The sequence below is a fragment of the Euprymna scolopes genome, chromosome 28, assembly GCF_053919585.1.
Source record: "Euprymna scolopes isolate OS-2025 chromosome 28, ASM5391958v1, whole genome shotgun sequence".
In the NCBI taxonomy this organism is placed as follows: Eukaryota; Metazoa; Mollusca; class Cephalopoda; order Sepiida; family Sepiolidae; genus Euprymna; species Euprymna scolopes.
The window spans coordinates 57654338-57677836 of record NC_136509.1 but is presented as its reverse complement, the minus strand read 5'-3'; the positions used below and the strand labels follow the sequence as shown (position 1 = coordinate 57677836).

Sequence of the window (23499 nt, the reverse complement as noted above, 5' to 3'; positions counted from 1 at the left end):
GAGCAAAAGAATATTTTACCTAGCTAGGACAGGTATTAGACGTATGAAATAATTGTATCTTACCTAGGGTAGATAATTTACAGCATGTATATGAAATAATTTTACCTTTGCAAGGACGGTGAATATACAACACATATTTAAAATAATTTTACCTTTGCAAGGACGGTGAATATACAACACATTTAAATAATTTTACCTACACTAAGACGGGTAATTTAAATAGATATATTAAACAATTTCACAAACTTTTTTTACCCCAAAATGGACATTACTTTCTCCAACTTAACCCCCAAAAGAAAACTCAAGAGCACGTTTAAAATTAATATAATCATGCTTCTTTCTACCCACTACTCCAACCATCACATCATTCCCGTATGAGTACATAAAACATTTTAACAAATATAGATCACCCCCTATAGAAACTGGCCTAGGAAACTTTCATATAAACCCAACAATACATATGCATTAATCTAATTGTGAGATCATTAACTGTTTAAGCCATATCTGGAACTGACTTCACAAATGAAGTAATTTTCAGATAGAAAATTGTTTAAGCCATTTCCAGTACAAACTTTATATTTCACCACCCTCATTTAATCCAGGGCGATGCTGATTATTCTGCTAATATATATTTCTATCAATCTCCTTCAATCCCAGACGACGCCGGGGATATTGCAAATAAATTATCTCACGTATCTCATGCAAGTTTGAGTAATGCCGGATATTCTGCTTTTGTATAAGTGCAGCTATCTAATACAATCCAAGTACGCCAAGTATTCGTCTATTCTGTATTTGTACCTATATCATTTAATCTCAGGCGATGCCAGGTATTCTGTTAGTATTTATCTGCACCGGCATTATTAAATCCTATATATTTCCACCTATCTCATTCAATACGGGGCGATGCAGGGTAGTCTGCTAATATATATTTCCACCTATCTCATCCAGTCCCAAGCAACGGCAGGTATTTTGCTAATATATATTCTAAGCTATTTTATTCGATCCCGGGCAACGCCAGATGTTCTGCTAGTATATATCTCAATCAATCCAATGAAATCCGGGCGACGCAAGATATTCTGCTAATATATATTTGCATCTATCTCATTGCATCCCAGGCACCCGTGTATTCTGCTTGCATATATTTGCATGTATCTCATTCAATCCCGGAGGATTCTGGGTAATCTGTAAGTATATATGTAGATGTATGTCGTTGAATCCCATAATTCTTGGATATGTTACAAATTTCCACAATCATTTTTCATAATTAAACTCACATATCTTCTAACTCTTACTAAAATAATAGCTTTGATACATTTCACATGTAATCATTTTTCATAATTCTTGGATATGTTACTAATTTTTAAAATTATTTTCACGATTAAATTCACATAATCTCCCTCGTACTAAAGTAATAACTTTGATACATTGTCTGGGTTGTTTATTTTATTACAAACACACCAATAAAATAAATCACATTATATCATTTTTCATATTCTTGGATATGTTACTAATTTCGACAATCATTTTTAATGATTTAACCAACATAATCGCGCCTCTCTTACTAAAAACCCTGAGACATTGTCTGGTTGGTGATTTCATTACACACGCACCAATCAAATAACTCATATTTCATCATTTTGGATATGTTACTAATTTCAACAATAATTTTTCTTGATTTAACCCGAAGTATAGCCCCGCACTTACTAAAATAATAACTTTGATACAAAATCTGGGCTGTTTATTTCATTATGAACACACCAATCAAATAACACAAATTTCATAATTTTTCGTAATTATTGGATATGTTACTAATTTCCACAATCATTTTTTATGATTTAACCGACATAATATAGCTCCTCTTTCTAAAATAATAAATTTGAGACTTTATCTGGGCTGTTTATTTCATTATAACACACAAATCAAAAAACTTTTATTTCATCACTTTTCAGAATTTTTGAATATGTTACTAATTTCGACAATCATTTTTCATGATTTAACCCACAAAATCCCCTTTCAGATACAAAAAAAAAATAACTTTGAGACGTTATCTGGCTGGTTATTTCATTCCATATACACCAATCTAATAACTCATATTTCACCGTTTTTATAATTCTTGGATATGTTACTAATTTCGACAATCATTTTTCTTGATTTAACCCAAATAATCCCCTCCCTCTTACAAAAATCATAACTGAGGCATTGTGTGGCTGGTATGTCTAATTACAAACACACCAATCAATTAACTCACATTTCATAATTTTTCATAATTCTTGGATATGTTACTAATTCCTACAATTATTTTTCTTGATTTAACCCACATAATCCCCTTCCTCTTACTAAACTAATAACTTTGAGACACTGTCTCGGCTGGTTATTTCATGACAAACACACAAATAAGATAAATTACATCATTTTTCATAATTCTTGGATATGTTAATAATTCGACCATAATTTTTCATGATTTAACCTGCATAATCCCCTTCCCCTTAATAAATAACTTTGCTACATCGATCTACATAAAGCATTTTGTATTCCCAAGTAGTCACCCATCTTAGAATGACCAACTACATTGTTGCTTAACTTTGGTGATCTACATAAAGACTTTTGTATTCCCAAGAAGTCACCCATCTGATAATGACCAGACTCCATGTTGCTTAATTTTAGTGATCTGCATAAATCATTTGGTAATCCCAAGTAATTTCAAAGATCTTAGAATGACTAACCTCATTGTTGCTTAACTTTGGTTATCTACATAAAGCATTCTGTATTCCCAAGTAGCCAACCATTTGTTAATAACAAAGACAATGTTGCTTAACTTTGTTGAGCTACATAAAGCATTTTGCATTTCCAAGTAGTTACCCATCTGATTATGACCAGATTCCATGTTGCTTAACTTTGTTGATCTACATAAAGCATTTGATATTCCCAAGTAGTCACCCATCTGATTATGACCAAGACTGCTTAACTTTGGTGATCTATACAAAGCATTTGGTATTCCCAAGTTTTCACCCATCTGATAATGACCAAGACAATATCGCTTAACTTTGGTGATCTACATAAAGCATTTGGTATTTCCAAGTAGATACCTATCTGATAATGGCCAGACTCCAAGTTGTCACTCATATGATAATGACCAGACTATGTTGCTTAACTTTAGTGATACACATAATTATACTTTATTCCCAAGTAGTCAGCCATCTGAAATGACCAAGACAATGTTGCTTAACTTTGGTGAGCTACAAAAAGCATTTGGTATTCCCAAGTAGTCACCCATCCGATAATGACAAAGACGATATTGCTGAACTTTGATGAACTACATAAAGCATTTTGTATTTCCAAGTAGTCACTCATTTTTTAATGACCAAGACAATGTTGCTTAACTTTAAAGATCTATACAAACCATTTGGTATTCCCAAGTAGTTACTCATCTGATAATGACCAAGACAATGTTGCATAACTTTGGTTATCTACATGAAGCATTTGGTATTCCCAAATAGTAACCCATCTTCAAAATTGTCAAATTGGACCTGTAGTGCAGAAGCACCTTCAAAATTGTCAAGTCAAATAGAACATACACAACAGAAGCACTTTCAAAATTTTTCAAATCGGACCTATAGTGCACGAGCACCTTCAAAATTGGCAAATCGGACCTATACTGCACAAGCGAATATTTTGCTCTGTGGAACTGTCTACTGCAAAACAGTCACCTCTCAGGACTTGTGTGTAACAACGAACCATCGGAAACTGTTCTGTCTACTGCAAACCAGTCACCTCTCAAGACTTGTTTAAAAACAACAAACCATCTGAAACTTTTTCTGAAACTAAACATGGCTTACACTTCTAGATGGGTGACTACTTGGCAATACCAAATGCTTTATGTAGATCATCAAAGTTAAGCAACATTGTCTTGGTCATATATATATATATATACTAGCAGAATACCCAGCGTCGCTTGGATTAAATGAGGGTGGTAGAATGTAAATTTGTACCAGAAATGGCTTAAACAATTTTCAATCTCAAAATTACTTTATTTATGAAGTCGATTCTGGATATGGCTGAAACAGTTTCCGATTTCAAAATTAGATTAATTCATATATATTGTTGGTTTTCTATGAAAGTTTACTAAGCCAGTTTCTGTAGGGGGTGATCCATATTTTTTTGAATTTTTAATGTTATCATCCGGGAATGATGTGATGGTTGTAGTGGGGAGCAGAAAAAAGCATGATTATTTTAATTTTAAACAAGCTCTTGAGTTCTCTTAAGGGATTGTGTTGGAGAGAGTAATATTCGTTTTGAGGTCACAAAGCAATGCCCCACAATGTCATATTCCAAAAATATAGAATATCTGTGGAATCATATTTCAGGAAAGACATAATTTCTCTTACTATTATGTTGTTGGTATGTGGGAGGGAATAACTACATTAATATTGAAATTCGTGGTAAAGTAAAAGTTACCCAATCACAATCCATGTCAAGGTATTCTATACTTATTTGGAAAACTTGCTCAGTTATGTTCAAGAAATAATATCATTTCACTTAAAAATATAGCATCGGTACTTGGGAGGAATAGAACACAGTAATGTGGAATTTTGTAGTGAAGCAAGGATTGCCTAATCACTAAACTTAACACATTTGTTATTTGTTTGTAAAACCTACTGAGTAATCTTCAGAAAATGAAGTCTTTTTCAAAAATAAATTGGTGTCGGTAGTGGGGAATTAAAATGAAACACAGTAATGTGGAATTTGATAATGAAGCAAGGGTTGTCTAATCACCTAACTGTGTCAATGTATTTATGCATTAATTTGAAAATCCTACCGAGACATCGTTAAAAAATGTCATAATTTTTCTTACAATTTTAGTGGCGATAGTGACGAAGGAAAAATCCCAGTAATATTGAAATTTATGATGAAGCAATGGTTGCTTAATTCTTAACAAAGATTATGTAGTTATGTACTAATTTGGAAAGTCTAATGATCTACTTTCAAAAAATTGTTTAAGTTTTCTTAAAATTATGGTAGCCTTGGTGGTAAAAGAAATTATTCAACATGTACAATACCTGTCGATAGTATGTGAAATTGTTTCATGTATGTATTTTAATTACCCGTCCAAGGGTAGGTAAAATTATTTTAAAAAGGTGTTGTATATTACCCATCCCCGCAATGGAAACATTATTTCATATATATGGTATAAATTACTTATCCTAGATAAGGTACAATTATTTGATACGAGTAATACCCGTCCTAGGGTAGGTAAAATATTCTTTTGCTCGAAAAAGCTAATGATAAATAGACATTAAAAATTCCTCTATCCGAAGAATAACAAATATGTTCAAAATCAACTTCAATTTTCTCATTGTTTATACGGTCCTGAGCAACGCAGGGTAGCCCCGCTAGTATAATTTAAAAGACATTTTCTAGAAAAAAAAAAAAAAAGAATAAAATACTTACTGGACAAAATAAACCAGAAAAGAGTAACAGCATCAAGAAAATGGAATAGCCTTCAAGTCTGAGGATAAAAAAGAAAAATTCTCTTTGTGTAATTCTCTTTTTATTAATGACTGATATTGTGTATATGTATTAATCCATATCCACTTTTGTTTTAATAAAATATGCAAGGAAAGACAAAGGAAATCTTTCTATGTTTTATCGAGGGTCAATCCTTTATGGGGTTAAATAACAAAGATACAAGATTTATTCTCAAGGTTATGAAAAGATTTTACCCACCAACAAGTATATGCTCAGTTTTTGTCACATAAACTGTGTGACCAGAGGAAGCATATTTGGCTAGGCTAAGAGGATTATATAATTGAACTACATACAATATATAGGTAAAGCAAAATAAATTGTTTTGGATTATTAAAATTATTTTCAAAGGTATTGATAACACTGGTCAACAGCAAATTTGTTGTCTGTGTTTTTTCAGCTAATTTAGGACAAATCTGATGTACTGAATCCAAAAATCACATTAACATCAGGTCAAGTTTTTAGGCTATAGTCACATATCGTTGTTTTTACAATTTTCTTCATATATATATATATATATATATATATATATATATGCATGTGTGGAGGATTTTAGAAAAAGTTGTTGGTGGTAAAATGTCGTGTTTTGACTAGAAATGCTTATTTAATGACAATAAGTATTCAGGTTCAATAGTTCTGAGTGATTATGTCAAAAAGGGATAAGTTTCAAATCATAAAACTTTGAAATTTTCCAAAATTGGTACTCAACATACACGAAGGAGAACTCGTCTGTACAGGAGGAAGTGGTGCCTTGCAAAGAAATGAATGTTATCAACAACTCTTTGATGGACAAAGACAGAATACTCTTCTCACTGCTGCACATCAAACTTGGCTTAAGCAGTTCACGAAGGCTCTGGACAAGGATGGTGCTTGCTTCACTTACTTGTGCCAAGCTTTTCCAGGATTGACCGATGGGGAAGTTGAAACCTAGCATCTTTGACGATCCTCAGATCCAACAGCTTCAAAACTCGATTAACGAAACTGGAAGTGTGGAAGACATTTTTTCCGATAGTGAAGAACTTTTTTGGCAACAATACAGAAACATGCAGAACTTGTCAACAACAGGCTGACTGCTTTCAGAAACGTAGGCTGCAACATGAGCATCAAAATGCACTACCTATGTTCACATTTGGAGAACCTGAGAACCGGGATTCAATGAGTAATAAGCAGGGGAAGAGATTTCATCAGGATCTTGAAGGGATGGAGACTGGGTATCAGTGTCCCTGGGATGGCTGACTACTGTTGGAATCTGAAGAGATACTTCCCTGCCGCTGAGTATTCCAGGAGTTTGAAGAAACAGAAGTTCAAGCCGTAAAGTTTGAACAATCTTGAGCAACCTACAATTTGCATGTACTTACCGTTATCAATGCCCACCATTCAGTTTACAGTCATCAATGTTTTTATCAGGTAATCAATATATGCTGTTGGCAAAATATTTTTTCACTTAAAAACATATTTAAGATGATATGTGTTTAAAAAAATCAGCTGATAATGCCACCAAAATGTAATCGATTTTGTCACAAAATCTGATTTTTTTTTCTTCAAATCAGTTTAGCACAAAAACCTGACCTGATGGAGGGAAACGGATGTCATTTCCTGATTCAATCGTGCAAAAAGTAAAATTTTTGCCCAGTATTATATTTACCCATTCATTTTTTATTATCGCTTATGCTTGGATTCATGGCTTGAAACCTGACATAAGTCAGTTATTTTGTTCAAGTAATGTTTTAAGCTGTATTTATAAGTCAAAATAAGTCAGTTGGTAGAACATCAGACTGAAGATCTCCAAATTTCAGTTCCTGGTTATGGAATTCACTTTATTTGTTGGGAATTTATTATTTACTATTAATAATGCAATATTTTCCATTTCTAAAAGTAATTAAGATTTTTAAAGAAAACAAATTCTGCAATGGATTGATTACATTTAAAAAAAAAATTGTGACAGACAGACAAAATATCTATTTAAATAAGATGATGAGGGAGAGGAGAGATAGAAACTTCATACATTTCCTAACTATTAGTTGTCACTGAACATGTCTGCAAAGTTTTCAAATTCAACATAATCATGTAGTGCTATTGACTCGACGAGACTTAACCATCAATCTACAACACTGCTGACTGTACTGTCACCATTTTCTTTGATTCGGTTTGGAAAAACTTGTTGACAAGTCAGAAATTGCAAACTGTGCAATCTGTTAGGAGTGGCAGATCAAAGACATGTAAGGGTTGGAACAAAAAAGAAAAACTGCTCAAGAGAAAGTGAATGCAATTCTTACACAATAACATCCAAGTTTCAACGGCGTAACGATATATAATTGTTGCCAACAAGGCATCAACAACTCCTTTCAATATTTTAACAAAATTAGTGACCGTTTGTTAGAGTCTATGCAATATAGCATTCTGGGAGTCTTAACTCCACTCACATTTTCTCAAATCAAAAATGGTCAAACTGTTAAGATGTTCATTGTCATCATGTGAAAAAATACAAACAAAAACGTTTTTTTAGATAAAATATTTTCAGATCATAAATATTATTAAAATGATTTAAAAGATTTTGAAAGAGGTCAAAAATAAAAAAAAAATACTAACGTGTTTTGATGAACTCTTTGGATACAATTGAACATTGGATCCTTGTCAGAATACATGTTAGGATACTGGAAATAAAAAAAGGAGACCAATTTTAGAAGAAAATAAGTGCAGATTTCATAAAAAAGCATAATGCCAATGATACACCACTTTCTCCAAAGAAAGTCTTCTGCACTCAGCAGTGTATCTCAAAAATGTGATTCTGCACATTTTGTATTTTAAGTGTACAATGATGTTTAATTAATTTTATTTAAAATGTATTTATCAAAATTTGAAAACATATTTGATTTTTTATAAATAAAAAGACAAATTTAAGATAAAAACATGTTTATAATGAAAAAAGTAATTTCTAATAAAAAATATGTTTTTAGACAAATATATAATAAGTATGTTAAAAATAAACTGGAAAAAAATTTGAGCATTTGCTAAAATGAAGAAAACATCCAATGACATTTTTCATTCATTTTTATTTATATAAAAATAATTTGGCACAAGTGCAGTCTAACATCCCCAAGCAAATTAATTGTATTCATTTTAGGAGAGTTCCGTCTGTGTAAGGAAAGAGTTAATAAAAAAAGCTCCTCTCTTCATGTAAAAAAATCGCTTTCTACCTTTTTTAGGGGATGTTAAACTGCACAAGTGTGAAAATAAACATATTTCAATGAAAGAATCCGCATTTTAGATTTTCTTATGTGTTGACTTATATTTTCATATGTTTAAAATTCCAAGGAGCCAGATTTTCAAGGTACACTGTTCAATGTGGAAGTAGTGTGCCTCTATTTTAATTGCATTATCACAAAAAAGTTTGAGGTTAGTAAAATGTGTTCTTTGGTCATGAAGTAAACAAACAGGCTATTGGTATGTTTAACTGTATGGATGACAATAATAGCAATAATGGTTTTGTAATAGTTTATATATAAAAAAAAAAAAACATTTGAAAACTTTAAGTGTGTAAAATTCGTAACATACATTCCAAATGGTTTATAGACAAAATTAGTTTAATAAAATTGTTGGTACTTCTATTTTTATATATTTTATGTTATTTCAAAATGTATTTAGCAAAAATAATGGTAAATTTCACCAAAATTTGTTGAGCTGTTTTTTGTTATAGAGTCTCCTTTTTATATTTTGCTAAAATCCAATGGTGTGATAGTAAAAAAACAAAAAAAAAAATTTTTTTTTTATATGAAACTCGTTTGTGCTTTTTATTTATAAATTATTTCATGTTAATACAATGTAAATTTAAGCTAAAAATGTATATCTCATTTGTTTGTAATATACATTTTGTTCGTTGCAAAGATTTTTGGAACAGCTGCTTTAAAAATTTCATAACATCAAATTAAACAAAAATAAAGTTTTTATCACTTTACTTTTTCATAATTTCATGTAATTTTTTAAAACATTCTTTTTTACATAACTTAAGCTAACTTCTATATTATCTTTATTATTGTTATGATCGCGCACCCATAAAACGTGATAAAAAATTATGCTTCAGTGTTTAAAAAATAACATCTAAATCACTGAAGTTAAAAAATAAAGAAAAAACAAATATCAATTAATATAGAAAGAAAGGAAAAAAAAAAAAGCATCCGATTATGGAAATAGAGTGAAAGATGATATGTTCAGTTAATTATAAATTATAGCTATGTTTTGTTTTAAATGGATGATATTATCCTGTGGTGATGTTATGATTCACACAGTTTCTTTCGACTTTGTTTTAATGATGTCCTCCAATTTGCATGGAAGCAAACATACAAAATGACAAGCAACTTTTACTTTATATGCATCACATGTTTATCCATTGCTCCATTTCTTAAAAAACAAAAAAAAAGAAAAAGCTGATATTTCTTATTTTCTAAACAATGGGTTACAGCATATAGCCATATACAACTTGAGTGCAGAATCAGAAAGAACGTACAATTTTAAATAAGAATGTCAAATTCTATCAAAATTGATGAAAAACTAGAGAAACAGTGAAGAAATTAATGAATTTCTTGTGAATTGGTTTGTGATTTCAAGTTATTTTTCCATATAATAATGTCAATTTGGATTCTGAAATTTCTGACATTTAAATTCTTACAACCTTTGAACAACATTTGCATAATTCTAACAGCTTTGAACTTTATTTACAGAGTTAATAAATAACTACTGTGATTAAATAATAATTTAAAATAAAACAAAAAAAAAAAAAATCAACTGGGAATGTTAAATTTAAGTGACTCAGGAAGGGTATATGTGTGGTAAGAACTCCAAGAATACCTAAAATGACTGAGAACTTGCAATCCCACAGACCATTGCAGTTAAAGTGCAATTGAGAAAGACACTAATTGTACTGTCTCCAAAGATGAACTGATTTCCAGGATCAAACTGGTGCTTAGAAGGCACATTTTAAAAGACATGTAAAGACTGCATGCTCCTTGTTCTAGACACAGTGATGGAACCTCAGAACTGATTCTTCGCATAAACTATATTGAACAAAATATCCTCGAAAAGATGCACTTTAATTTTGAAAAGAAAATTATTCTCCAAGATACGTTCTTCTTTTCTTTCTAAAAAGAGTCAAATTTATGCTGAACAACCTGCAGTGGTAGTAAGATGGCATTTAAAATAGCAGTTGAGGTATTTAATGAGTGGTAGTGTTGGCTGAGCATTTTTTCTTTCTGCACGAAAATCAACAGAGTCTATGCCATTTCTAAAATGGCCCTTTCTTTGTTGGCCTGTACAGTTCTAGGAGGTCCAACATCCCAGGCTTTGTCTTCTTTCTTTGAGAATTTATTGCTAATTGCTTCTACTGGAGAATGCTGATGGGCCTGCCCAGGCATTTCTTGTAGGCCAGTGTACTCCTTCTTGGGAACACTGACTCTTCAATTCCATTTTCTGACCCTAGTGTCACATCATTTCACTGTGAGAGAAAGATATTGCTTTAGGAATTCAAGATGCAATCAACCCAACTAGTGATGATGGAGTGCAGAATTGAATAAAATAAAAATTTTGTACATCATTTGTGATTATCATTCAATTTTAACAGATCAAGAGCAAAAACAAGATGGTGATCCAGATTTGGGTCACACAAGTGAACATTCCAAATAAAATCACTCAGATGAACATTAAAAATAATGTTTTTAGATTTTTATTTTTCCTTAAATAGGTTTGCTCTTGTTTTTGTATTGACTGTAACCATGGTTAGATTCTTCATCTTTAATCGGCTTCTACCTTTTCAGGTACTACCAAAGAGTTAAAGAAAAAGTAATCAGTCAATAACCTGAATGTCATTATGATCAATTCTTTTGTTCAGTTTAAGAAATAAAAAAAAATAGAAAAAAAAATTCTATTGATTCACTAAAAGCTCATAGGCTAGAAGTGTTCAATGCTAAGAAAATAGCAAAGAATGTTAGGTTCTGATCTGTAAATGGACAATTCTGACTTCTCATCTCAGTGGGATTAGCTTTTTTGGTACTTGTACACTTTGTGCACTGGATTTCTATAAATGTTGGCTCAGGCTCGACTGGCAGTTGATGTAAACTTTTTCTCTCTGCACGAAAATCAAGAGTCCAGCACTGATCAAGTTGATCAGTCAATGAAAAAGTGATAACAAATATGCTTAGCCATTAAAAAAATCGAAGCGGACGATTTTTAATAAATTGGGGTGGGGAAAAAAATTTGTTTTTAATTACGCACAAATTTAATAAGTCGAACCATAAAAAACATAAAATTACTATTTATTTTTAAAAAAAAATCATTCATAAAAAATATGGTAGGTTGTTATATTTTATTTTATTGTTTTTTTCATTTTATTTCATTGTAATTAATATCTGAAAAATGTTATTTTTTTCTCAGTATTTTCAAATTTGATTGGCACTCTGCATATTCTGGTGGTTTACGTCAGCTGCCGGTAGAGCCAGAGTCAACATCATGCAAATCCTGTGCACAAAATGCAAAAGTACTGCGTTTTCATAGATTGGTAAATATAACACCTTATGTGGATATAAACACTTAAGTAGGACAAAAAAGTTTCAAATGATCCCACAAAGAAAATTGTGTTGCAGTCTTGTGGTCCTCCTGATATCTGGCATAAAGTGGTGGTAAGTAGCACATTTTAAGGGATGTTTAAACATCTTTATCTGTTGGCTTACTACGTTGCCTATCATGACTTCATCGACAGACCCCCTTCCTTCTGAATCTACTTCAACATGTATGAAATTTAAGATAAAATAATCCTTCATTTCTGGGCCATTCTAAGTTTATAGGACAGTTAATAAAAAACACAATTTTACCATGAGAAGTAAAAACTTGCTCCATTTACATAACAAACATGCACAACAGACCTTTCAGCAAATTCAAATGAAGAGAGTGTAACCCTCTTGGCCTTAATACGAACTTCAAATGATAATGTAAGATTTGTATGAGGTAGAGAGGAGCAAAGTCCTCAGATCTGTCGACCAATTTCAGACAAGTGCTCCAAATTACAACTAATCAGTGCTAGCAAGGTCAAAACAATTTTTTCCTAAGCCCATCGGTTGTCAGAGTCCAATTGCTACAAACAATAATGGATACCAGATTAAAAGATGACACTTCAATATGTGAACCATAAGACCTGCAACAAACTCAATCAGTGGCACAATAATGCGACAATAAAGGCGTGACATAACGCCTTGTCTTCTTTGCCACACTATTGACAAATATATGAAGTCACCAAGCCAGCTGAGTGAAGTCTCTTACCAACCCAGAGTGCATTACAAATCAGCCAGGCCAGAGATGATTTATTAGTAAAACATTCCGACCCAGGAGCCCAAGGTCAGATTGAATGTTAAAGTGAATCCCTCAATCGTATCATCCTAACGGATCACTAACACTTGATATAATGCATTTCGGTATAACAGCAGGGTGCCAGAGAAGATTTCTTTTGTCCTAAGAAAGAACTCAATGCATGACAACACTTGCGTCTTGGGGCAACCTGTGCCCCACCCTCACACGAGTGCACACTTTCCAAAACCAGAAAGGTTTTCTTAGTCCTATTTCCAGAAGCTACCGTTTCCCCCAACTTGTGTACACATTCGATCTGGGTAATAGAGACGAAGTGTATATAGATGAATCTCCCTATTTGGCATACCCTAACCCTAATCCTAACCCTAATCTCCAGAAGGATAGAAATAACAAAAATAACAAATAGACCAAGACACAAAAACGGAAAAAGAGCTGCAAATAGAGCAGGGTATCCAATAGGAGAGGAAAAATTGAAAGACGATATAAAAAGATTGGATATATGTGTGAAATGCATACTTCCATTCTCCCCTTTAACGAAAGGTTTCTGCTGTAGCCTACACCGCTTTCAAAACCTCCAACCAATTTTTCTACATCTGAAGGTCAGGACCAAACCAGACGCCGAGTATCTTGCAAGGTCTGACGCACCAGCCAAAGGGCTCCTGAAGGAAAACTCTTCTCCAGGCACCGATGCGCGAGCCTGAGGAGGTTACAGTTAATTTTGGCCCTCTGCTACCGTGTATCAAACAGATTTGCAAGGAACACAAGCAGAAGCGAATTCTCGTGGCTGGAAATTTTGATTACACTTCCTTCCTGGCTTGTCCAATCAGAAGCCAGCTCTCAGTCATATGACTGAGTTTATAAAAGGTTAAACTGGCAACACACACTCTTTTTCTTCCTAGATCTTGGACAGACAACAACTCCATGTGAAACCAACCGTTCACGTCCAACTTGTCTATCGAGCTTGGGGTTCAACTAAGACACAAATACAAACAAGCGAACATGGCTATCTCCACATGCAGTACACACACACTCAAACTCTTTATCACAGGTCTCTCTAATCTTTTGTCCCCATCCACACACAGATTTCAATGCGGTACACACACGTTCTCATCCTACAGTACTGTCTCTAATCTTTCATGACGCATGCTTCTACTACTAACTTCTAGGAGGCAAATAATTGGCTACGGACCATAACACATGAAGTCCTCTCTCTTTCAACAAGCCTGTATAATCATTAATCTCTACACAGAAACTCTTTCCCCAACTAACCCATTTCCTTATTCTTACTAACGAAGATAACCAGTACTTTATCATGTAAGAAGCGCCCAGTAAAGTTATATCGTGTAGGACTGGATTCATCCTTAATCTGTGAAGGAAATCTCTAACGCAAGCTCATAGAGCATCGGTCATTGGGATAAGCAGAAAACGATTACCACTTCTACCATCACCGCAGGGTTTGCATAAAGGAGGTGAATCCATGAGTGGAATTGTGCGCCAAAACTGCCTGCTGATAAAACCGCCCCCAAGTACAGGTTCATTCTGTTGAAGGCTTTGGACTGGTCTAAATTAATCAGCATGGCCTCAGTGTTGACTTTTTCTATCATCAAGCAGATTGAATGCAAGTTATCCTGAATTGTCCTGCCTTTGTTTGAGGCCAACCAGGACATGCTGCAGAAGATTAGTAAGCATCATTAAGGGCCGATAATTATCTAACCCATCTTTACTTTTGCATAACAAATTCACAATGCCTATGGTAAAGTATTTGGGGAGTGAGCGATTCCTAAACCATAGTTAAATAAAACTATCAAAAAGGGAACAAAGATGTGCGATATCCTCAAATACACCATAGGGCAAACCACTGATCCTCAAAAATTTGTTAAGGTCTATCTGTTTTAGAGCATCAATGACTTCACCTCCGTAATACTACTTTTGGACCTAGCCACTTTGGTAAGAAAAAAGCAACCAAATAGGTGTTGAACTGTTTGAATGCCAGACTAGGATTCATGGAAACAGCTCTTTAAAAGGAGACCGGAATACTTCCAGAATGCCTTTGTTTGATGTCATGGTATGTTCATTCTGTTGAAATTAACAATCTGTTAGAAGTGATCACCCTTGAAGCAGGTAAAATACTGTTCAGAGTTATTTCTTGTGGACTGTAATTTTAACATCTCTATTTTTTGATGACATAAGAGCTCTTATTTTTTTGTCGACCTAAGCAATTATTTGTTAGGTGTACAAAAGGTGTATAAAGCATATTGCTCTTGATGTGTGCGTGCGTGTGTGCGTGTGTTAATAAAAAAGCCTTTGTCGTCAGCTTTCCAGCAACAGTCTATTTTAATCAAGGTACATTCTTTTTCATTGATTGGCTTTAATAATTAATCAACATATCAAGCAATGTGACACACTCGGCAGCATGACAAATCTTCTCTGCACACAGATCAGCAACCATGTTTGTTGCTTACTGGGGCATTATCTTTAACCTAGCCTGAATCACTAGAGCTTGGTGCTCCTTTTCAGCCAAGTAGGCAAGCCAAGCACTATCTCCCTCCTTCACCGCCCAGTCTAATCTTGATTAGAGTGTTGCTATAACTGCCCTAGATTCTAGATTAAGTCGTCAGATAAAATCGTCAGAAAAGGATCTAATTTTGATCCCACCACTTATTCCTTGATTACAACCCACGTCAATTCCCACTGTAAGGTTAGTAATAGCCCATTATGGTAGCCCTCCATATCGAACAACAACGTTGAGCTTCTAATAACCGGCTAATATAGGCTTTGGTCTATCTAAGTTTACCTGTGCATAAACAAGTCGGTGATCTAAGTCAATGATATGGAAACTTGGACAATTTAATACTCCTACATCGACTTGCCTAAGAACCGGTGTATATAATTTGCAAGTTACACCATACCAGAGGCAAACATACTACCTGTTTTTTAACCTCTGCGATCTTTATCTTTAAATTTCTTGCCACCCGGGTCTTTATTAGACATATCAATTTTTTCCCCTCTTCTGTGAGGGTTTGGGTGTAAGACTTGGTGGGGGTATTGTTTTGAAGAGAGGTGATGCTAAAATCTCGCTAAGGAATAATAAAGATGAACTTTGTTTCTGCATTCTGGAAAACGCTCTTTTAATTTCAACATTTAAACAAAATATTTTCTGTACAAGCTGTCATTAAATAAGACACAAGTATAAACTTCAGCCATAATAAATTAAAATTGGTGCATCAAAATGGAACTACATTCGATATTAAAAAGAAATGGAAGATTATATTATTTAAAAAGTGTAGTCCCATCAAAAACCGCTTGCCATGATTTGCAAACTTGGCATAAAATCATAGGACACAGCAATATTCCAGATATCAAGAAATTGTCAAATGTGATTGACAGAATGAAAATAAAAACTTCTAAAAACTTGACGAACTGTGATGTTTGTACACAAGGAAAAATAAAGTACCAAAACAAGATGCCAAACAAAAAGGCCACCAAAATCCTATCACTGGTGCATTGTCCCATGGAATCGATGGGCAGAGAAAACTTCATGTATGCATTGAATTTTATAGATGATTATTCCAGTTTAATAATAAAAATTAAAGAACAAATCTGATGCTCTGCTAGCAACAAAAAAATACTGAATTGATATGGCTCCTTATGGTGCAGAAAAGTATATTCATTCTGACAATAGAATGGAATTTATAATAGTAGAAATTTTTTAACTTTTATTAATTAACCATGGTATCAAATTTTGAACTTTTATTAATTAACCATGGTATTATTTTATTAATTAACCATGATATCAAACATGAGAAATCAGTCCCTCATACACATCACCAAAACAGAACTGCTGAAAGATTGTGGTGGGCTCTTTTTGAAATGAAGTCTACTAATTGAACCAAAACCTATGGATGTATGCACTAATGATGGCTGCATATATATGCAACCGGTCTTTTAACAAAAGACCAAGAAAGACAAAGTGTTTGGCGTTAAAAAAGAAAAAAAAAGTAAAAAAATTAATTAGAATGCATATATTTGGTTTGACTTGCTTCACATTCATAGATAAGAAAAGCAAATTGAATATGAAAAGTGAATGAGGTATATTTCTAAGCTAAAACAGAAAGTTCAGCCTACCTAGTATTTTTTGCAGACAAAGATATTTAAAAAAAATAATCCAATTTGTAAAATTCGAACATGTTTAATTTTAAAAATCGATTATGAACAGAACGAATTAATATTTCCCCAAATTCATACATCAAGTGATGACAAAAACATTGATGATGCAGACAAAAATATTAACAATGATGACGACAATGATGCTGATGTGAAAGTTGAAAATACGTAAGAATGGTACCCCAAAATAAATAGACCCAATATTTTAGTGGTCAAGAATTTTCAGAATTATCAAGTCGATTATTGCTTTTCCATCAAAAATACGTCAAAAAGCTTTATTGAAGCAACGGATTCAGAAAATTGTCATGGTAATGAAAAATTAAATAGATACGCTAACTGAAAATAAAACCTATTCAGTAGTAGCCTCATCAAAAAATAAAAATGTAATTTCTTCCTGATGGATCTTTACATTTCTAATAATTTCACTGCCCAATGTTTACAGGTATCGATCTCTTTCCACAACTTATGCAGGGAACTTTATTTGGTGGTGGTTGGGGGTGGGGCTTCCTAACACTACAATCACTGAACATCACTTTGATCTTGATAAGACTTTCAGACCTTTCCTTTCTATATTCATTCAAGTAATTCAAACAAAACGATCTATTGCTTCACAGACAAGTCATCAGCATAAAGCATCACTTCTGGACAAAGTGTATGAAACTTTATCGACAATGTTTCTGAAATACAAATAAAAATCGACAGACATGCTACAGAATCATGATGTACTTCTACTTTAATATTAAAACTGTCACTAAATGTACTGTTCATTCTAACATGAGCATGTTTGTACATTTGTCCCTAATTTATGCACAGCCCACCTCTATTGTCACTTTGTCAAACGCTTTCTCCAAATCCACAAAAGCAACATACGGGATTCTTTTTACTAAGGTATTTTTCTTGTATTTGTCTTGGGATAAATATAGAACTAGTAGTAATTTACGCAGACATAAAAATTAAACTGCATTTCAACTATGCTTATTCGATTTACTTGCTGCTTAATCAATCAAGTAATTTGAGAATTTTTGTGCAAGAAGAATGTTCACAATTTAGCTTTTGTCTTTTTGTTTTCAATAAAAGTTTATAACAGTAAATATAAGTTTTGTCTAAGAAATAAACAAGGAAATAATATGGCCATTAGCAAGAGTAATATTTCAATTGCTCAATACATGAGCATTAGCTAATCAATTTAATAATGTCTCTCGGAAATGAAACACAAACGTGTTTGCATAGCTTACTTGCTTTCAGTATATTTCATACTAGTACTACATATATCATTAGATTGAAAACATAATTTTCAAAACCTACAAAAAAAATCTCTAGAAATTCTTAGGTTTTGTAGATTTAACTTAAAACTGTTTTGTGAGTAAATGCTTCAATGAATTGAGGTCAGTGAAGTAATCTTATCTGAAACTCCAAAGCTTAAAACTTGTCAAACACATGAAATGGGGTCACTGCACAGAGGAAAACGAAGGAGAAGGATAGAAATGGGTCTCACCAGATTTAATACTATTAAATTGAGCATTTACTTGAGATTGAACTCTAAATGGTTTGTGAGAAAATCTAAAACTGTTCTTAATATGATAATGAATATTAAATTTTGTATCTCTGGTGGTGGTCAGAGGAAAATATTGTGACTTAAAAACAAAAATATATATATATTTTCCGGTTATTTGACCTATAAACTTCAAATTTGTTAGGAAATAATTTTCTTATGTAGTTCTGAGAAGGTAGGGGAGGCAATTCTTCTTTTTTTTTTTTAAATTTTTTAAAAAGCATTCCACTCCCCCTTTTTTTTAACTGATTCTGATTAGTAAACATAAGGACAGACTAAAATTTCCAGACATCTATTGGTCCAACATAAAACAAATGTTAAACCGAATATGATGACGATTTAGTAAAAAAAATCTGCTTTTCGTTTCAAGCAAAAAAAAAAAAACAAAAAAAAAAAGAAATATAAAGACCAAAAAAGGAAAAGCAAGAAAAGAAAATGAAATATAAAGCAAAAGAAATAAGGAAAAGAAAAAGAAATATGAAAAGAGTATGAAGAAAAAAGAAATATGAAGAAAAAAGAAGGATAAAGAAAAAAGAAGGATAAAGAAAAAAGAAGGATAAAGAAAAAAGAAGGATAAAGAAAAAAGAAGGATAAAGAAAAAAGAAGGATAAAGAAAAAAGAAGGATAAAGAAAAAAGAAGGATGAAGAAAAAAAAGGATGAAGAAAAAAAAGGATGAAGAAAAAAAAGGATGAAGAAAAAAAAGGATAAAGAAAAAAAAGGATAAAGAAAAAAAAGGATAAAGAAAAAAAAGGATAAAGAAAAAAAAGGATAAAGAAAAAAAAGGATAAAGAAAAAAAAGGATAAAGAAAAAAAAGGATAAAGAAAAAAAAGGATAAAGAAAAAAAAAAGGATAAAGAAAAAAGAAGGATAAAGAAAAAAGAAGGATAAAGAAAAAAAAGGATGAAGAAAAAAAAGGATAAAGAAAAAAAAAGGATGAAGAAAAAAAAGGATGAAGAAAAAAAAGGATGAAGAAAAAAAAGGATAAAGAAAAAAAAGGATAAAGAAAAAAAAGGATAAAGAAAAAAAAGGATAAAGAAAAAAAAGGATAAAGAAAAAAAAGGATAAAGAAAAAAAAGGATAAAGAAAAAAAAGGATAAAGAAAAAAAAAAGGATAAAGAAAAAAAAGGATAAAGAAAAAAGAAGGATAAAGAAAAAAAAGGATGAAGAAAAAAAAGGATAAAGAAAAAAAAGGATAAAGAAAAAAAAGGATAAAGAAAAAAAAGGATAAAGAAAAAAAAGGATAAAGAAAAAAAAGGATAAAGAAAAAAAAGGATAAAGAAAAAAAAGGATAAAGAAAAAAAGGATAAAGAAAAAAAAAAGGATAAAGAAAAAAAAAGGATACAGAAAAAAAAAGGATACAGAAAAAAAAAGGATACAGAAAAAAGAAGGATAAAGAAAAAAGAAGGATAAAGAAAAAAGAAGGATAAAGAAAAAAGAAGGATAAAGAAAAAAGAAGGATAAAGAAAAAAGAAGGATAAAGAAAAAAGAAGGATAAAGAAAAAAGGAGGATAAAGAAAAAAGAAGGATAAAGAAAAAAGGATAAAGAAAAAAGGATAAAGAAAAAAGGATAAAGAAAAAAGGATAAAGAAAAAAGAAATATGAAGAAAAAAAGAGGGATAAAGAAAAAAGAAGGATAAAGAAAAAAGGATGAAGAAAAAAGAAGGATGAAGAAAAAAGAAGGATAAAGAAAAAAGAAGGATAAAGAAAAAAGGATAAAGAAAAAAGAAATATGAAGAAAAAAAGAGGGATAAAGAAAAAAGAACGATAAAGAAAAAAGGATAAAGAAAAAAGAAGGATAAAGAAAAAAGAAGGATGAAGAAACAAGGATGAAGAAAAAAGAAGGATGAAGAAAAAAGAAGGATGAAGAAAAAAGAAGGATGAAGAAAAAAGAAGGATGAAGAAAAAAGAAGGATAAAGAAAAAAGAAGGATAAAGAAAAAAGAAGGATAAAGAAAAAAGAAGGATAAAGAAAAAAGAAGGATTAAGAAAAAAGAAGGATTAAGAAAAAAGAAGGATTAAGAAAAAAGAAGGATTAAGAAAAAAGAAGGATTAAGAAAAAAGAAGGATTAAGAAAAAAGAAGGATTAAGAAAAAAGAAGGATTAAGAAAAAAAAGGATAAAGAAAAAAAGGGATAAAGAAAAAAAAGGATAAAGAAAAAAAAGGATAAAGAAAAAAAAGGATAAAGAAAAAAAAAGGATAAAGAGAAAAAAAGGACAAAGAAAAAAAAAGGACAAAGAAAAAAAAAGGATAAAGAAAAAAGAAGGATAAAGAAAAAAAAGGATAAAGAAAAAAGAAGAATAAAGAAAAAAGAAGGATAAAGAAAAAAGAAGGATAAAGAAAAAAGAAGGATAAAGAAAAAAGAAGGATAAAGAAAAAAGAAGGATAAAGAAAAAAGAAGGATAAAGAAAAAAGAAGGATAAAGAAAAAAGGAGGATAAAGAAAAAAGAAGGACAAAGAAAAAAGAAGGACAAAGAAAAAAGAAGGATAAAGAAAAAAGAAGGATAAAGAAAAAAGAAGGATAAAGAAAAAAGAAGGATAAAGAACAAAGAAGGATAAAGAACAAAGAAGGATAAAGAACAAAGAAGGATAAAGAACAAAGAAGGATAAAGAACAAAGAAGGATAAAGAACAAAGAAGGATAAAGAACAAAGAAGGATAAAGAACAAAGAAGGATAAAGAACAAAGAAGGATAAAGAACAAAGAAGGATAAAGAACAAAGAAGGATAAAGAACAAAGTAGGATAAAGAAAAAAGAAGGATAAAGAAAAAAGAAGGATAAAGAAAAAAGAAATATGAAGAACAAAGAAGGATAAAGAAAAAAGTAGGATAAAGAAAAAAGTAGGATAAAGAAAAAAGTAGGATAAAGAAAAAAGTAGGATAAAGAAAAAAGAAGGATAAAGAAAAAAGAAGGATAAAGAAAAAAGTAGGATAAAGAAAAAAGTAGGATAAAGAACAAAGAAGGATAAAGAAAAAAGAAGGATAAAGAAAAAAGAAGGATAAAGAAAAAAGTAGGATAAAGAAAAAAGTAGGATAAAGAACAAAGAAGGATAAAGAACAAAGAAGGATAAAGAACAAAGAAGGATAAAGAACAAAGAAGGATAAAGAAAAAAGTAGGATAAAGAAAAAAGTAGGATAAAGAAAAAAGTAGGATAAAGAAAAAAGTAGGATAAAGAAAAAAGAAGGATAAAGAAAAAAGAAGGATAAAGAAAAAAGTAGGATAAAGAAAAAAGTAGGATAAAGAACAAAGAAGGATAAAGAAAAAAGAAGGATAAAGAAAAAAGAAGGATAAAGAAAAAAGTAGGATAAAGAAAAAAGTAGGATAAAGAACAAAGAAGGATAAAGAACAAAGAAGGATAAAGAACAAAGAAGGATAAAGAACAAAGAAGGATAAAGAACAAAGAAGGATAAAGAACAAAGAAGGATAAAGAACAAAGTAGGATAAAGAAAAAAGAAGGATAAAGAAAAAAGAAGGATAAAGAAAAAAGAAATATGAAGAACAAAGAAGGATAAAGAAAAAAGTAGGATAAAGAAAAAAGAAGGATAAAGAAAAAAGAAGGATAAAGAAAAAAGTAGGATAAAGAAAAAAGTAGGATAAAGAAAAAAGTAGGATAAAGAAAAAAGAAGGATAAAGAAAAAAGTAGGATAAAGAAAAAAGTAGGATAAAGAACAAAGAAGGATAAAGAACAAAGAAGGATAAAGAACAAAGAAGGATAAAGAACAAAGAAGGATAAAGAACAAAGAAGGATAAAGAACAAAGAAGGATAAAGAACAAAGTAGGATAAAGAAAAAAGAAGGATAAAGAAAAAAGAAGGATAAAGAAAAAAGAAATATGAAGAACAAAGAAGGATAAAGAAAAAAGTAGGATAAAGAAAAAAGAAGGATAAAGAAAAAAGAAGGATAAAGAAAAAAGTAGGATAAAGAAAAAAGTAGGATAAAGAAAAAAGTAGGATAAAGAAAAAAGAAGGATAAAGAAAAAAGTAGGATAAAGAAAAAAGTAGGATAAAGAAAAAAGAAGGATAAAGAAAAAAGAAGGATAAAGAAAAAAGAAATATGAAGAACAAAGAAGGATAAAGAAAAAAGTAGGATAAAGAAAAAAGTAGGATAAAGAAAAAAGTAGGATAAAGAAAAAAGAAGGATAAAGAAAAAAAAAGGATAAAGAAAAAAGTAGGATAAAGAAAAAAGTAGGATAAAGAAAAAAGTAGGATAAAGAAAAAAGAAGGATAAAGAAAAAAGAAGGATAAAGAAAAAAGTAGGATAAAGAAAAAAGAAGGATAAAGAAAAAAGTAGGATAAAGAAAAAAGAAGGATAAAGAAAAAAAAAGGATAAAGAAAAAAGTAGGATAAAGAAAAAAGTAGGATAAAGAAAAAAGTAGGATAAAGAAAAAAGAAGGATAAAGAAAAAAGAAGGATAAAGAAAAAAGTAGGATAAAGATAAAAGAAGGATAAAGAAAAAAGAAGGATAAAGAAAAAAGGATGAAGAAAAAAGAAATATGAAGATAAAAGAAGGATAAAGATAAAAGAAGGATAAAGAAAAAAGGATAAAGAAAAAAGGATAAAGAAAAAAGAAATATGAAGAAAAAAGAAGGATAAAGAAAAAAGAAGGATAAAGAAAAAGGAAATATGAAGAAAAATGGATAAAGAAAAAAGAAATATGAAGAAAAATGGATAAAGAAAAAAGAAATATGAAGAAAAAAGAAGGATAAACAACAAAGAAATATGAAGAAAAAAGAAATAAAGAGCAACAAAACATGAAAAAAGAAGGATGAAGAAAAAAGAAGGATGAAGAAAAAAGAAGGATGAAGAAAAAAGAAGGATGAAGAAAAAAGAAGGATGAAGAAAAAAAAGGATAAAGAAAAAAAAGGATAAAGAAAAAAAAGGATAAAGAAAAAAAAGGATAAAGAAAAAAAAGGATA

The 23499-nt window shown here is 31.1% G+C and overlaps 1 protein-coding gene across 1 annotated transcript in view; it reads right to left on the bottom strand.

Annotated features, from left to right (window-relative positions):
• LOC145249660 (glutathione S-transferase 3, mitochondrial-like) overlaps nucleotides 1–23499 on the bottom strand; it is a 73110-nt gene that overhangs the window by 36299 nt on the left and 13312 nt on the right. The window contains exons 2-3 of the mRNA XM_080111447.1: nucleotides 8113–8177; nucleotides 5449–5506 (exon numbers count right to left, since the gene is read on the bottom strand). Coding sequence (XP_079967573.1) covers nucleotides 5449–5506; nucleotides 8113–8177 — 123 coding nt within the window. The remainder of the gene's footprint in view (nucleotides 1–5448; nucleotides 5507–8112; nucleotides 8178–23499) is intronic.